General features: G+C 37.4%; 1 protein-coding gene across 2 annotated transcripts; it reads right to left on the bottom strand.

Moving 5' to 3' along the window:
* Positions 1-442: 442 nt before the first annotated feature.
* LOC131795338 (protein artemis) lies at positions 443-13,001 on the bottom strand. Of its 2 annotated transcripts, XM_059112918.2 has the most exons (16): positions 12,700-13,001; positions 12,416-12,467; positions 11,185-11,269; positions 11,007-11,066; positions 10,526-10,581; positions 10,159-10,199; positions 9,206-9,266; positions 8,411-8,483; positions 7,955-7,992; positions 7,383-7,485; positions 6,728-6,835; positions 5,877-6,013; positions 5,204-5,264; positions 4,656-4,747; positions 3,622-3,809; positions 443-2,662 (listed from the first exon to the last, which is right to left on the bottom strand). In XM_059112918.2, exons 1-16 carry the CDS (start codon positions 12,806-12,808, stop codon positions 1,863-1,865), a joined length of 2,064 nt encoding a protein of 687 aa, XP_058968901.2. In that variant the 5' UTR covers positions 12,809-13,001; the 3' UTR covers positions 443-1,862. The 2 variants fall into 2 exon arrangements, with proteins under 2 accessions (XP_058968901.2, XP_066030880.1); XM_066174783.1 differs by lacking the exon at positions 11,185-11,269 and having other exon boundaries at positions 12,700-12,778.
* Positions 13,002-13,070: the final 69 nt, after the last annotated feature.

Here is a 13,070-nt window from a genome sequence, read left to right as displayed (position 1 = left end):
TATTACAGAAATGCTACTGTTTTGTCGGCACGAAACACTGCACGGCCTTTGTGAAGCCTCCGGTGGATGGGCAAATAGTTTCCGGGGCTACATCCTCAGCCCCTACTCAGATTTCCCGCCTAGTTTTTCCTCATTGCGTTTTTTGAGCAGGCTTTTTCTGGCCTTTAATCGCTCTTCTATTGTTAGCGGCTACTTAGCTCCGTCTACCAGAAGAATGCAACATTTCTTGTTTTCTGTATTTTACGTCTTTAACTAAATCTTTAAGTTTAAGTGTTTCGATTTCGGTGACTCGTTGATCGGTACCGTTGCTCTTGAGTATAGCACTACTAAGCACTTGCTTAGAAGCCCTATTTGCTGTTTTTAAGCCTAACGGGCTTGTTGCGTTCGTATACCTTTACATTAAGGTTTTTTTCGATTCAAGTAGAGGACTTCCCAGCCTAACTGGTATTTGTATGCCAGGTTTATTTGATTTACAGGTTCATCAGCCCAATGGCCTAAACAGTCCAACTGGCATGATTCATCATACACGTAGGTTTATTTTTAGATTTAAGTTCATAGTAGTTGATTTCCCAGCTTAACTGGCAGTGGGACGGAAAGATTGCGCAGATAACGGCAAGTTCTGCATGGAAGTCACCCAAGTAGCCGTGATAGAGTGTTATACCACTTCAGGACCAACACTCATCAATTTACTTTACCTAATTCACATATTAAGCTCTTGTAGATTTTATACTGTCGCACAGTGTTTTGGGTTGGTTTTTGCCAGGCCCATCCCAAATAAACTCAATTGTCAACAAGCTTTGCTATTTAGGTGCTGCTTAGTGGGGGTTAAATTATACTATGGCGCCATACGGGAACACATCAAATATAATACACGATGAACTTTCTTACAGATAATAATGAAAGCGACAATTATAGTCATGATGATAATAATCGATAAATATATGTTCAATGTGTGACGTATTAGAACAATCTACATACATTTTCATAAATTAAAATGATAGTAAATTATATATGAATTAATTTACTATCATAAATAATTAAAAATTAAATATGACATTGATCCGCAAGGTGTAGCGAGCATTGCCGAAATCAATTAAGTTGATACCTGAATAAGCATTGTAACTCATACTAAGATAACATTTTCGTTAAAATCTAACAAGTGCCATAATAAGAGACTAAAATCTCTACGACTCTGTAAATATCTCTAAATTTATATTAAATTGATGTAAAGTAATGCAATGTGAAAACTAAGCTGTGATAAATTCCTATATAAATAAATAAATAACATATTAACTAATCTCCTTTGGCAACAGCAGTAGCATTTGTTCTAGCAAAACTTATTTTCTTTAAAACTCTTTTTTTAGTCGTTACGTACACATTAGGGAGTGTAACGTGTTGTGTGGCTATCCTTAAAGACAGATAATTAAAAAGCACCTAAACTATTTCTTTTATGCTGTTCAGAAAAACAATGGAGAGGAGGCGAATGGGTGACTTAATCAAACGACGGCTGATCGGGAAGCTTATAACGATAATTTTTTGGTAGTACTGATTATGGTTCCGTTTTGCTGTCAAAAAAATTGGGTATGTGTTGCATGTCTAAAACAGAAGATGGCAATAAGAAATATATTTGCAATATTGATTCCTTTTTTTCTTCTATACCAAGTCCCTAAAAACTTCCATATATTCAGAAAGTGGCTTCATGTGTAGATAGAGAAGCAGGCTTTTAAAATTTTGGTTGCTTTCGTAGATGAGCCGTATGCATACGACTTATTTTTCTGGTCTTAGTTTATCGTAAAAATTGCCAGAAAAAAATTGAACAAAGAAAAAAAATAGTTATCGATGAGATTTGACGTACTTCCGACTCAAAATTTGAGTATATTTGTAATCGACGTTGATTCGCCATTTCCTAGCAGTTTGTGAATCGCAGACAGCTTGTCTGGGAGTGGTTTTACATGCCCCGGGGAGGGAGGGATATCAAAGTCTGGTTTCGATCTTGGCTCCCCACCCACTGGTCCCTGGTCATAGTTTTCATCTGACCCTGAAAGCTCTACAACTGAGACTGGAATACTCGATGTCATCCCCGTGTCCAAAGTACGATTGTGGTCAATTTTATTAGAAGCAATACCATCTAAAGATTTTTGACCATGACTAGTGCGTTCCAAGACAACTGTGTTGCTCAAAACTTCAGATACTTTACATTCCGCTGGTTTTTCATCCTCAGCTTTCTTTCCAGTTTTAGGAGGACAACATGAATTCTCGTAAAATTCCGTCGGTCTGTCTTGGACATCTTCAACTTTTGGACAAATCATGGGTTTTCCTTCTGTTATGGACTCGTATCCGTTAGTGTGGGCGTGCTGTGACACACTTCTATCAACATCTTTAGATGATTTCTCGCGGGTTTGCGGTGAAACAGTGGTGACTTCACCAAAAGATTTCTCATTAGATTGCTTTTGTATTGTTGTGTTTATCTCACCGAGGGAGTTCCCTTGGATTTCTTGTGACACGCTTATGATGACCTTTCTGGAAGAGCTTCCTTGGGTGTCCTGTGGCACAGTGATTTTCTCCTCCAGAGCTATACCTTGACGTCTGCTTCTACGTCGTTTTGGAGGTGGTGTGAGGTTCTCGTCATCAATTAGTCCCAGCTCCTTACACTGGGCAAGGACTAGTAAATACATAGAGAAACTAACTTTATGTATAGCGGCTGTTCTATGTAAAGCATTGTTACAAATGAAAATTGCTCGTGAACATTCCCCGTTACTACAAGACAGGACTCTGCCCAAGCCCCCCCCCCCCCCCCCCCTCTCTCTGGTTTGACAACTTGTAGCTCGTTAACTGGTAAAACTTCGAACTTTTTCCAAGTCTTAATCCTTGTTCGCAGATTTCAATTCTGTTGCAAACGGAGAAACGTTAAGTGTTCAAAAGCAAACTGGAAACAAGGAAACTGCGTGTGGGAAAGGAAAAAAAAAGATAGTCGATACAGATCTAGAACTCCTGAATGCTCATGGAGGCAATGACATTGTAACAGAATCAAGAAATGACACACGAGGACCTCAACGATGGACTTGACAGTCGGAAAAAAAGACATCGAGAGAAAGGTATAATAAAACTGGCAGGACACAGAGAGTGATAACCAGCGGGAAGAATGGACACAAAGCGGCTAGAAAAGAACTGAATAGGAAGAGACAGAAAGGATGAAGAGGAAAAATCCATTTCAGCGCTCATAAGAAGATACAAAAAAAAACATTTTCGAAAAGAACAAAATAAAAATCCAACTGATTGATTTAAGGGACGTAAGCTAGGATTTCAATACGTCTTCCTATAAACGGATGATAAAAGAACTGACGGTGGTGAGAGGTCTTATGGTTGGAGGTACCGTGCCGGTCAGCGGCTTTCATTGCAACGCTACGGAGAAGTGATCTGAAATATTCCGCCATTCATTCCTAATTCTACATAAAACCTTGGAATTGCAAACTAATCTAATATACAGATCCTGTTAAGTGAGACACAGGATGGGAGGGAAAAAATAAATTGGAAACATACTGCTCGGCGAAGAACAACGTGATCATTTCATCGGATCACATGAATAGGGAGATCGACCAACGTGAACGAAATTCTACGTACCCCTCTCGTCAGGCTTTGGTGGGGCGCAAAGCTGAATCTTTCTCAAGGCAGCTTTCTCCTCTAATAATTTTTTGTCTTTAGTGACACCCTCTCCGCTGAGATGAGCAGCGTGTTGTTTGAATCTCTCCTCAACAGACTCTTCTTGGTTACAGGAATCACAATCTTGAATGCGAGTGAGGCCCTTCAGTCTGCGATTAAAAAAAATTATTTTCGAAATGATGCAATCTTATTTTTCAATCATTGTTAGGAAATTTACTTGAAGTAAAGGCAAAATTGTAGGTCTAATAAAATACTGCTACTCAGTCGTCGAGGGCTTGTTCCAGGCCTTAAGTAGTCAATGAAGGCCAGCTAAAGAAAAGGCGAACAAAAACGGCGGCTGTGCATGGTTGTCAAAGAAACGGCTGTAATATTTTTCCTTTCCAGACCCTTACTGTTTTCGCACACCCACTTTTAAGCACCTTTCCACTGACTGAGGGCCTGAAACTAGCGAGAACTTTGGATAAAGAACACTGTTTATTCGAGTTGTAACGAGCTGAGGACAAAGAAAGAAATCAGGCTAGGTCCCTTTTTTTGAAGTTGAACCCCAAAGCTTAAAATTTCACATTAAAATGCTCCACTACTAAGCTACAGAGAACAGGATGGTGAGCTAGGCCACATACTGCGTTCATATGTAACACGCTACCAAGATAACACGACACCTCCCTAACCCTTTAACTCCCATGAGTGACCAAGACAGAATTTCTCCTTACAATATCGATACAATATCAAGGAGACAAGTGAGGAGAATAAGAAAAATATCGGTAAGGGGATTATTAGTTGATTCAATACCAAATTCTCCAAACTTACATCATATGAATTGTATGGTAAAAAATAGGGAGAATTATTAATGAGATCTTAAGATTGATAGAGTTAATTAACTAATCCTTGCCGTTTAAAACACGCTGGTCAGAAATTGAAACTGGCAACAACTATTACCAAGATACGCCCGCGCTCGTGTTTACTTGGTTACCAAACCTAACATGGTGTTAGCTTACCTTTCAAAAGCATCTTCTAATGTGTCCAGTCCTGCTGGCGGTACATTGGGGAAAACATGATAAGGCCTTAAGTAGCCTACTAAATCCTCGATCTGAAAGACACCCAAGTTGTATCACAAAAGCCTGCTCCTCACTAAGCTTCAAATAACACAGTCTCCTTTTTTTTTACTCATTTATTAATTCATTCATTTCTTTACTCATTTAAGCCCGCGCAGCTGGCAGTTTTGCGGGCGCTCTGAAGCGTTAAGCGGCCGAGCCGTGAGAAGCTTGCGTCGGAAAATGACAAGGTTTTCAATAAGAACCTTCGTTGCTACTCCACCGGCTTTAGCATCATTGAGCGACAAAACTTCCGCATGCTTTACACGCTTTCCTTTTTTTTCGTTAGCGACTGAGCTAGCGATTTTGAGCCTGGAAACGATCTTAAGGTTTTCTTAATCTGGAACCCAGAACATGATTTTTATGGCCAAATTTTCATAGCCGCATATTTTTCAAACACCCCTAACCCCTTCAGAGGAAGTTCAACTATTAGCAACTGAAGGTTGCAGTACCTCTTCCATTGATGCGTGCATTGAATGAACAACTCTCCAGAGCCTTTTCCCCTTGTCATACCTGAGGATGGAAAAAATCTTTGGTTGAAATACACGCATGGTGTGGATAGCACCAAAAGTGCTTCATTTTCACTGATACCTTTTATTTTGACTGAAAAGAGCTGAGTTTTTGTGACGTGTACAACGGCAATGTAAGCATCATCGACCCGCAAAAACTTAGGGACAGAAAGCAATTTTTCTGTGTGTGTGTTTGTTTTTGTTTTGCATTTCAAGATGACTGAAATTTACGCCTGGAAAAAAATCTTCTTTGGAGATTTTCTATTCAAACAGCACCACACTAGCGAGGAAGGGAAGGTAATTTTGTCAAGTTTTATTCCTTATCGAGTTGTACTAAGGGGTCATACAGTAGACGGATAGCCATATTTCGAGAGCACAAGTAGAAAGAATGCAAAGGGGCCTATGCTTCTATGAAGCTTTTTTTATTTGAGTTAAATCTTTTCGGCGTTTTATATTTGGCTATTTTTTCCTGTGGGAAATTACTTCGAAGGGTTCTTAATGAAAAGAGGGAAATTTATTGGGAACTTGCCAATGCAACTCTCTTGAAGATATTGTGAAAACTACAAGGTGATCAGATCAATGAGGACGTAAAATAAGCTTTGGTATTTGTTCTCACCTTTTGAAATCCTCCGGCATTGGTTCTGTACTACGTGCTACCCACATGGTTGTTGGCTTTATACGCAGAACCTTTGTCGTGAGAGAGGGATGAACTGAAGAACCACAAGGGAGGTCTGAGTCACACCTTTGGTTGGCCTGAGGAATTTAACATGGAAATATGGATAACAGCATTTGAAGGAGGGGGAGGGAGGTGGGGGAGATGGGTGACCTGAACAAGGGCCTACTACTGTGTCTCATCTATTCTAGATTCAGTCTATGTAGCTTGAATAAAGGGGGTAAGGGTAAGTTTCTAAAGAAACTGTGGCGTTGCTTTGGTGGTAGAGTATGACAAGGTAAATTAATTAGTATTATCAACTGAGTTGATAACGTAAATTGGCCTCCGTAAAGAGCGTCAGCCCTTCGTTGGAGCGAATGATAAAGGGCTAACGCTCAAAACGGCAGCTCTGAAACTCTCTGTAGCTTGAACTAGCTAAAAAAAATTTTATCGCAGAGAACACCTTTTCCCGCTTGGAATGATGCATGGGATACACTAATGCATCTGGTGCTGAACACCGTACCCAAGACAAGTCAGTTAAGGCTGTTAATGAGACTAAACAGAGTCCTTCCTCCCCTTCCTGTTAACTTCATGCTAGGAAAAAACCAATATACCTCAGCCACTGTGGGTAACCAGGTTTGCAAAATTCTACTAAGGATTGGTGACAAAAGCAGTTATGTTCAATGGTTCACTTTGTGTCAATAACAGAAGTTTCTTCAAATTTGAGTTCTATTGAGATAGTCTCTCTTCCCATATTCAACAACTCCCAAAGAAAAATAACTTTGAAGATAAAAAAATCCAGAGTAATTTAATACCTGCCACTTGCATGCATGTATCTTAGTAGATTGACCATCAGTTGTGAAATAAGGAGTCATGTCCGGCAGATATCTGTACATGGCCAGCCGTTCAGAACTGACATGGATCTTATTGCAATGCAAAGGGTTTCAAGAAACACAAGTTAATTCAAAGTCTAACCAGATCAAGGTCAAAAGAGCCTAAAAACATAATGCTCCATATTTGTTGTATCATGGAAAAATTCTCAAAATGAAAGATAATCAGCAAGCAGTCCCTCATTAATAGTGCTGCAGAATGTGTGTTTCTTTGCTTCCAGGGAGGTTTGTGTCAAGTCAGGGAGAGGTTACCAAGGGTTTGGCACAAATGATGAGTCATTGGCAGTGCCAGGCCCCTTGCAGACCTCTCGCCAACTTGTGTTGCTCAAGGCCTCACACTTTTTTCCCCACAGCAACACCCTAACATCAGTATGCATATTCTCTATACTGTTCTCTATACATCTCCTAGGGTGCTGACAAGGAGAATTTGTTTAACAATCAAGAGATTCTTTAGTTGGTGATCAGTTTCTTTATTCTCGTGACCTTAATGTTTGATTCAGTAGTGATATTGTAAGGAGAAATTAGATGCCAGTCACTTTTAGGGGTTAAAGGCTTAATGAAAGACAAAAAACACAATCACCTTTGTTCTATAATTCATGGCTATTTCCTTCAATAAATATTCAAATCCATACATTCCTTTGCATAACAGGCTAACAGCATATTCAGGACCTCTTGAAAACCACCTGTTAAATAGACATAAATTTAAAATGGTTAAAAAAAAATAATAAATCTGATATTCATAAAGCATTCCTTAGATTTCAAATGACAAGGAAACAATGACATTTTTTTTCCACCTTTGCTGCTGTCATTGTTTTTGGTCTCCTTCTGTTTACTGTTTCCAGCAAAACCAAGTAATTAATTCATAGTCTGAAGATTTTAATTCATGAAGATTGTACCCTTAGGGACTAGTCATTATTTATCCATAATAACCACCATGGGAAGGGGGGGAAAGGCACATAACAATTATAACTACCAATGTAGAATAATACAGAGTCCTAAGGGAGGGATCAGATAAATTTTACTGTGACACAACCAAAATTCTCTGTCCCTCCCCCCCCCCCCCCACAATAAATAATTATGAATCCCTAAATTGTTGGATAGCATTCCAAAATATTATCTTAAGATTATCAATCACAACCTCCTAAACTTTACCTGTCTATGAGGTTTATGACAGCATCTCTACTCTGTTGCTGCAATTTTAAAAGAGAATGAATTAATTATTTGGGAAACCATAGCATCAAAATCAAGCACTAAAAAGCTTTGAATTACGTGCACACTTGACATGCAACTTTAAAAAACAACATCAATAATTTTGAAGCAATTTTCTTTGAATTTCTTTTGCAATAATAAAGTCTAAATGCAGTTACATTTCATTTGCGCCAACCAGGGTCAAAAGAAACAAAGTGAGAGTAAAGTGTCTTTCCTAAGAACACAAGAAATTGGACCCTAGACATGGCTCAAACGGGAATTCCAAATTGTTATGCTTCCAGCCACAACATTTACATATACAATTAATTGTGCAATAAATATGACTGAGGTATTTGGAATAAATAGAGCCACTTCTAACATCACAAACAACCAATTGAAAGAAAATTTCATGATACCCACCCGACTAGGCAGGCTCTTCATTCTTGGCAGACAAAATGTTGTGTCAATGTAAATGCTTTTGATGTCTTTAATTCTAAAAAAAAACAAAGGCTTTTCTTGAAAAGTTTATACAGCAGAAAACAGCAAAATTGAGATAAATGAAAGCTGTTTAAAACTGTGATAATAGCCCAAACCAAAAGAACTAAATAAAAAAGGGGGGTGAGTTTCTAAAGAAACTGCAGTGCTGAGACATTGGAGGGTATTACAAGATAGTTGTCATAACCATTTTGGTTTTGTCACCTGAGTTGATAGATGTAAATGTGCCACTGCAGAAAGGTTCTAAATCTGATATTTTAAGTGTTAGCCCTTCAATTTTATTCACTCTGAAACTTAAGAAACTCTCTGAAGTGGCCAGTTTTCTTTTATTTATCAACTCTGTTGATAAAACCAAATTAGCCACCTCCCTTCCCCTAAAAAGTTAGAACACTACCAAGAGCTTCTTAAGAGGATTCAAGCCTGAGAACTTATAATTTCCCAGTCAGATGCATTATCAACTGAGCTGCAGATGACTTGGTGGTAAACTACACAAAGGTTTTTTAAGAAGTTCCCATGTGAACACTGCTGTGTATAATGCTTTACAAATTGTAAGGTTTGGAATCTGTTACTACCTTTTGCAGGAAAAATAAGGGAGTGAAAAAAAAGTGTTCCTCAAAGACATAAAGTTTTCTTTATTTCTCTTTGCCATGACTTGTTACAGACAAGTAAAAAATAACTGAAAATATTGTGGCTAAGTGCGTTAAAGGTAAACGTACAAACCCTTCTTTGGTATGAAAGAAAGAAATTCTCTTCACATCTCCCTTGGATAAACGAAAATCACCTGCCAATCAGATACAAAAAAAACTAGAGTGTATCATATGATTTAAGAATCCAAATATTGGATTTTCTGAAGGAAATGCACCTTCTACACTACATTCATCTTTCCCTTCATAAATGTGAGAGCTGTTTTTTTTTAGTCGCAGAACTGAAGTTGTTTTTGGAGACATAAGAGTAATTATGCTTTGCTGAAAATTGAAGTTAAAAGCAGAGTCAGGCTTGATGGTACTGGAATCAAAAGAATGATAATGAATCAAATTTTTTCAATTATCCTAACAATTTGAACACTTAGATCCAGTGAAAAACTGGATTTTCAATTTTCAAAATAAGCAGTGAACCATATAATCTTGCTGCATGATTTTAACCCTCTAAATGCATATGGCTTCAACAGTTTAATTTTTAGCAGATCATATACAGCATATATGCAGGAATCACAAGTGGATTCAGTTCTCATCTTTGGATTCTGTCAGTTCAATTTTCACCAGTTATCACTACAACTCCCACTCCAACCCAACAATCCATACATTAAGCAATTATTATATGAGGTTGAACATGATATCATGAATTATCAATACTGCAGTCTGAGTTATCAACTGAGGCCAAAGGCCGAGGCAGATAACACAGACTCAAAGGTTTGATAAATCATGACATCATGTGAGGACCAAATTTTATCGTTACTTAATTCTACACTTTTTAAACAATCTGCAAAAGACACTTTGAGAACCCAACATGGAAAAGGTGCCTGGAAACTAGGCAGACCTTAATGCAACATAATGACTCAATATCTCCTACAGATCCTGGGTTATCATGTTAATTTCCCACGCTGTTGTACTGTATGCTCTTGACCAATCAGAGTTTTCAATTATAATTATTATATTAGCCAAGGTTGAGATTACCTGTGTAGAGCACGTTCCCACCTGGACCCTCAAATAAGAACCTACAGAGTGTACACATAAGTGATGTAGTGAATACACATGAAAGTTTTTCTCTTTCAATTTGATCATGAGAAGAAATGTAATTTTGGCAGGGTTGAAACAAAGGTAACTTTGATCCAGTGTAAAAGTTATTGTAGCCAGCTTACAAACTCACAAACACTGTAACTTTTAGGCAAGTCCTTCTGTTTAGAGTAATATTTTTTAAGGCTGAGAAAAATTCCCCACAGATTCAAATTAAAGGTTATCAACTTCAATTTTTGGTGAAATCCAGCTACATATACCTTGACCTTTGTTTTTTTAACTAACACATGCATAAAATCTTACTTACATGACAGATCCAACACAATGTCCAGCAGGCAACAACGTTACACAAAAAGAACTTTCCTATGAAAAGAGCAAGACGAACAGGAATTACTTATTACCTCAAGAAATATAAGATTTCAAAACCACAAGAATTCTAAAAGCTGATCTGGTATAAAAACACAAAGAAACCAAATAACTTCAGATCTGTAATGGACCATTTAAATATCAGAACTTGTGGTTCATCCTTTCCACCCTAAAATTAGAATTCATATTCTCCACACAGCCACACAGCTCTCTTCACATCTCCTATGGCAAGGAGAATTTGTTTGACAATCAGGAGTTTCTCACATTGCTGATCATTTCCTTCATTCTCACTACCTTTACATTTGATTCAAGGCTATATGGTAAGGAGAAGTTAGAAGCCAGTCACTCTGAGGATTAAGGGGTTAATGGAAAGCTAGATCATAAATTAAAGGGCAAGTGTACAACAGGAAGAAACAATTTACCTGTCCTGTCTTGTCATCAACGAGTGGAACCATTGTCTGCTGGTCCACAGGTATACTGCGCTGTAATAAGGAGAATGATATTGGGTTCAATGCTCTTATGTTTAACAACAGAAAAAGAGAAAAACATTGAAAAAGAAATGACAGTGTATGTAATGAAACAAAAACTTTAGATATTAACAATATAGTCTTTGAGATGACTGTATGTTGGGTTGCACATCAACAAGTTCTCTGTAGTTTCTGAACAATACAGGAATACAGTTTTGCTGTTGAAAAAATGAATTAAAAGAAACCAATGAGAGGGGAATACTGTTGGAAAAAAGAACTACAAAGTATGTGCAGTGCTCAATTTTCCTTTTTAATAAAGTGACCATTGAGCACATGACTATAATTAATTATTTGAAATAACTGGTGAAACGTTTGTGCTTTGGCTGCTGCATAATCCACAAGGAAAATCATCACCTATTATTTGGGTGATGTACTTCTAAATTACAACCATAAAAAATTAGCATGGAAACATTCTTACTTCATACTTGCAATAAAGCCAGCTCACTTACAGTACGTGTAGTACAAGTAATTCAATATCAGCAAAGTATTCACTTGTGAATACTTGTACTGCTAGTTAGTTCTCCTAAAGCTAGAAAAATTATGGTCATGCAAGATACTTAAGGGATCATTTAAGTTCTATTGCTTAACTGCTTAGCTTATTTGTACTCTTCAAAGCCATTTTTTTTTCTCTTCCCAACCCTCTCAGTATTGTCTTACATTGGTCTCTAGCATCTGTTTGGTTTTTCTATAAGACAGCCACTCCGTTTAGTGAATAGAGGGAATCTCTAAGGAGACTGTGGTGCTGCATCAGCGAGGAAGCATAACAAGATGATTTGGTCCTATCAACTGAGTTGATGACTAAATAAAGGTAAATTGGCCACTACAAAGAGTTTCTTAGTAGACATTTCTTTAGGAAAAAGAGCTAATGCTCAAAACATCAACTTAGAAACTCTTTACAGTGGTCTATTTACCTTACTAACTCAGCAAATAACACTAAATTATCTCTGTTTAATGATATGTTTGTGTATTATTTGATTTGTACCTTTTGCATTTTATGTAAGGGTTTTGTATTTGTGAAAATATAAGTTAATCAGTAACATTTGTCCTAAACATTTCGGCAAAATTTCCACACAGCGCCATACTTCATTCATTATGCATACATATATGGGGCTTTATTATTCAGTGCAAGATGTGCATGCATAATGAATATGAGGCTATGCGGAAATTGTTCCAACATTTCATAAAATCATATTAAGTGGCTTAGAAATTTCCTTTGAGTCAGGCTTACATGATGGAAATTTGAATCGAGAAGTGCATCAAAAGATTGCTATCTTAGTCCAGTTCAGAATCTTGTATTCACATACCTGGCCTTTAGTCTATGGTGTAAAGCTGCAGAATCTAATCCAACCATGTGATCTACAAATGAATACAAAAATGAAACAAATTCTTGGCTTTTTGAAACATATATTTGGGGTTTTCTCTTGTTTCACAGACACTTATGAAGTGTGCATGCTATGCACAAAGTAATATTTTTTTTAACAAAAAATTGCATCACAAGTCTTAGCATAAATTCCTGAAAACTGTACATCGCTCTAATAAATTTTCCCACCACAGAAATAAAATAAATAGAACATAATCATATCCTTACCTTTATGGCAGTGCGAAAGAAAAAAAGCCAAGCTATCGAGGTTTTCTCTTTCAAAATTGTCCGCCGAAATCAACGGATACTCTCTGAACTTTCCCGCAAAAGTACTCATCGTTTCTGCTGAGGTGAACTGCAAGGCTCAATTTCTCACGTAGTTTCCATGATTTGAAGTGTTCTCAGCGAGAAAAATAAAAACTCTTTTTACATATCTGAACGATACGAGACATTATGGCAAACAGGAACTTTTAAAACCCTAAAACTAGGCTAAAATTGCCAACTTTTGATTTCAAAGCGAAAATAATCAAATATGGCGGCAATTTGTCTATTGTAGATCCCAGTCCCACTACTTTCTATATTTGGCCATCATAGCCATA

This window comes from Pocillopora verrucosa, chromosome 11, assembly GCF_036669915.1.
Source record: "Pocillopora verrucosa isolate sample1 chromosome 11, ASM3666991v2, whole genome shotgun sequence".
NCBI lineage: Eukaryota > Metazoa > Cnidaria > Anthozoa > Scleractinia > Pocilloporidae > Pocillopora > Pocillopora verrucosa.
Note: the sequence above shows the minus strand (reverse complement) of the source record. Positions and strands in the feature narration are given on the sequence as shown.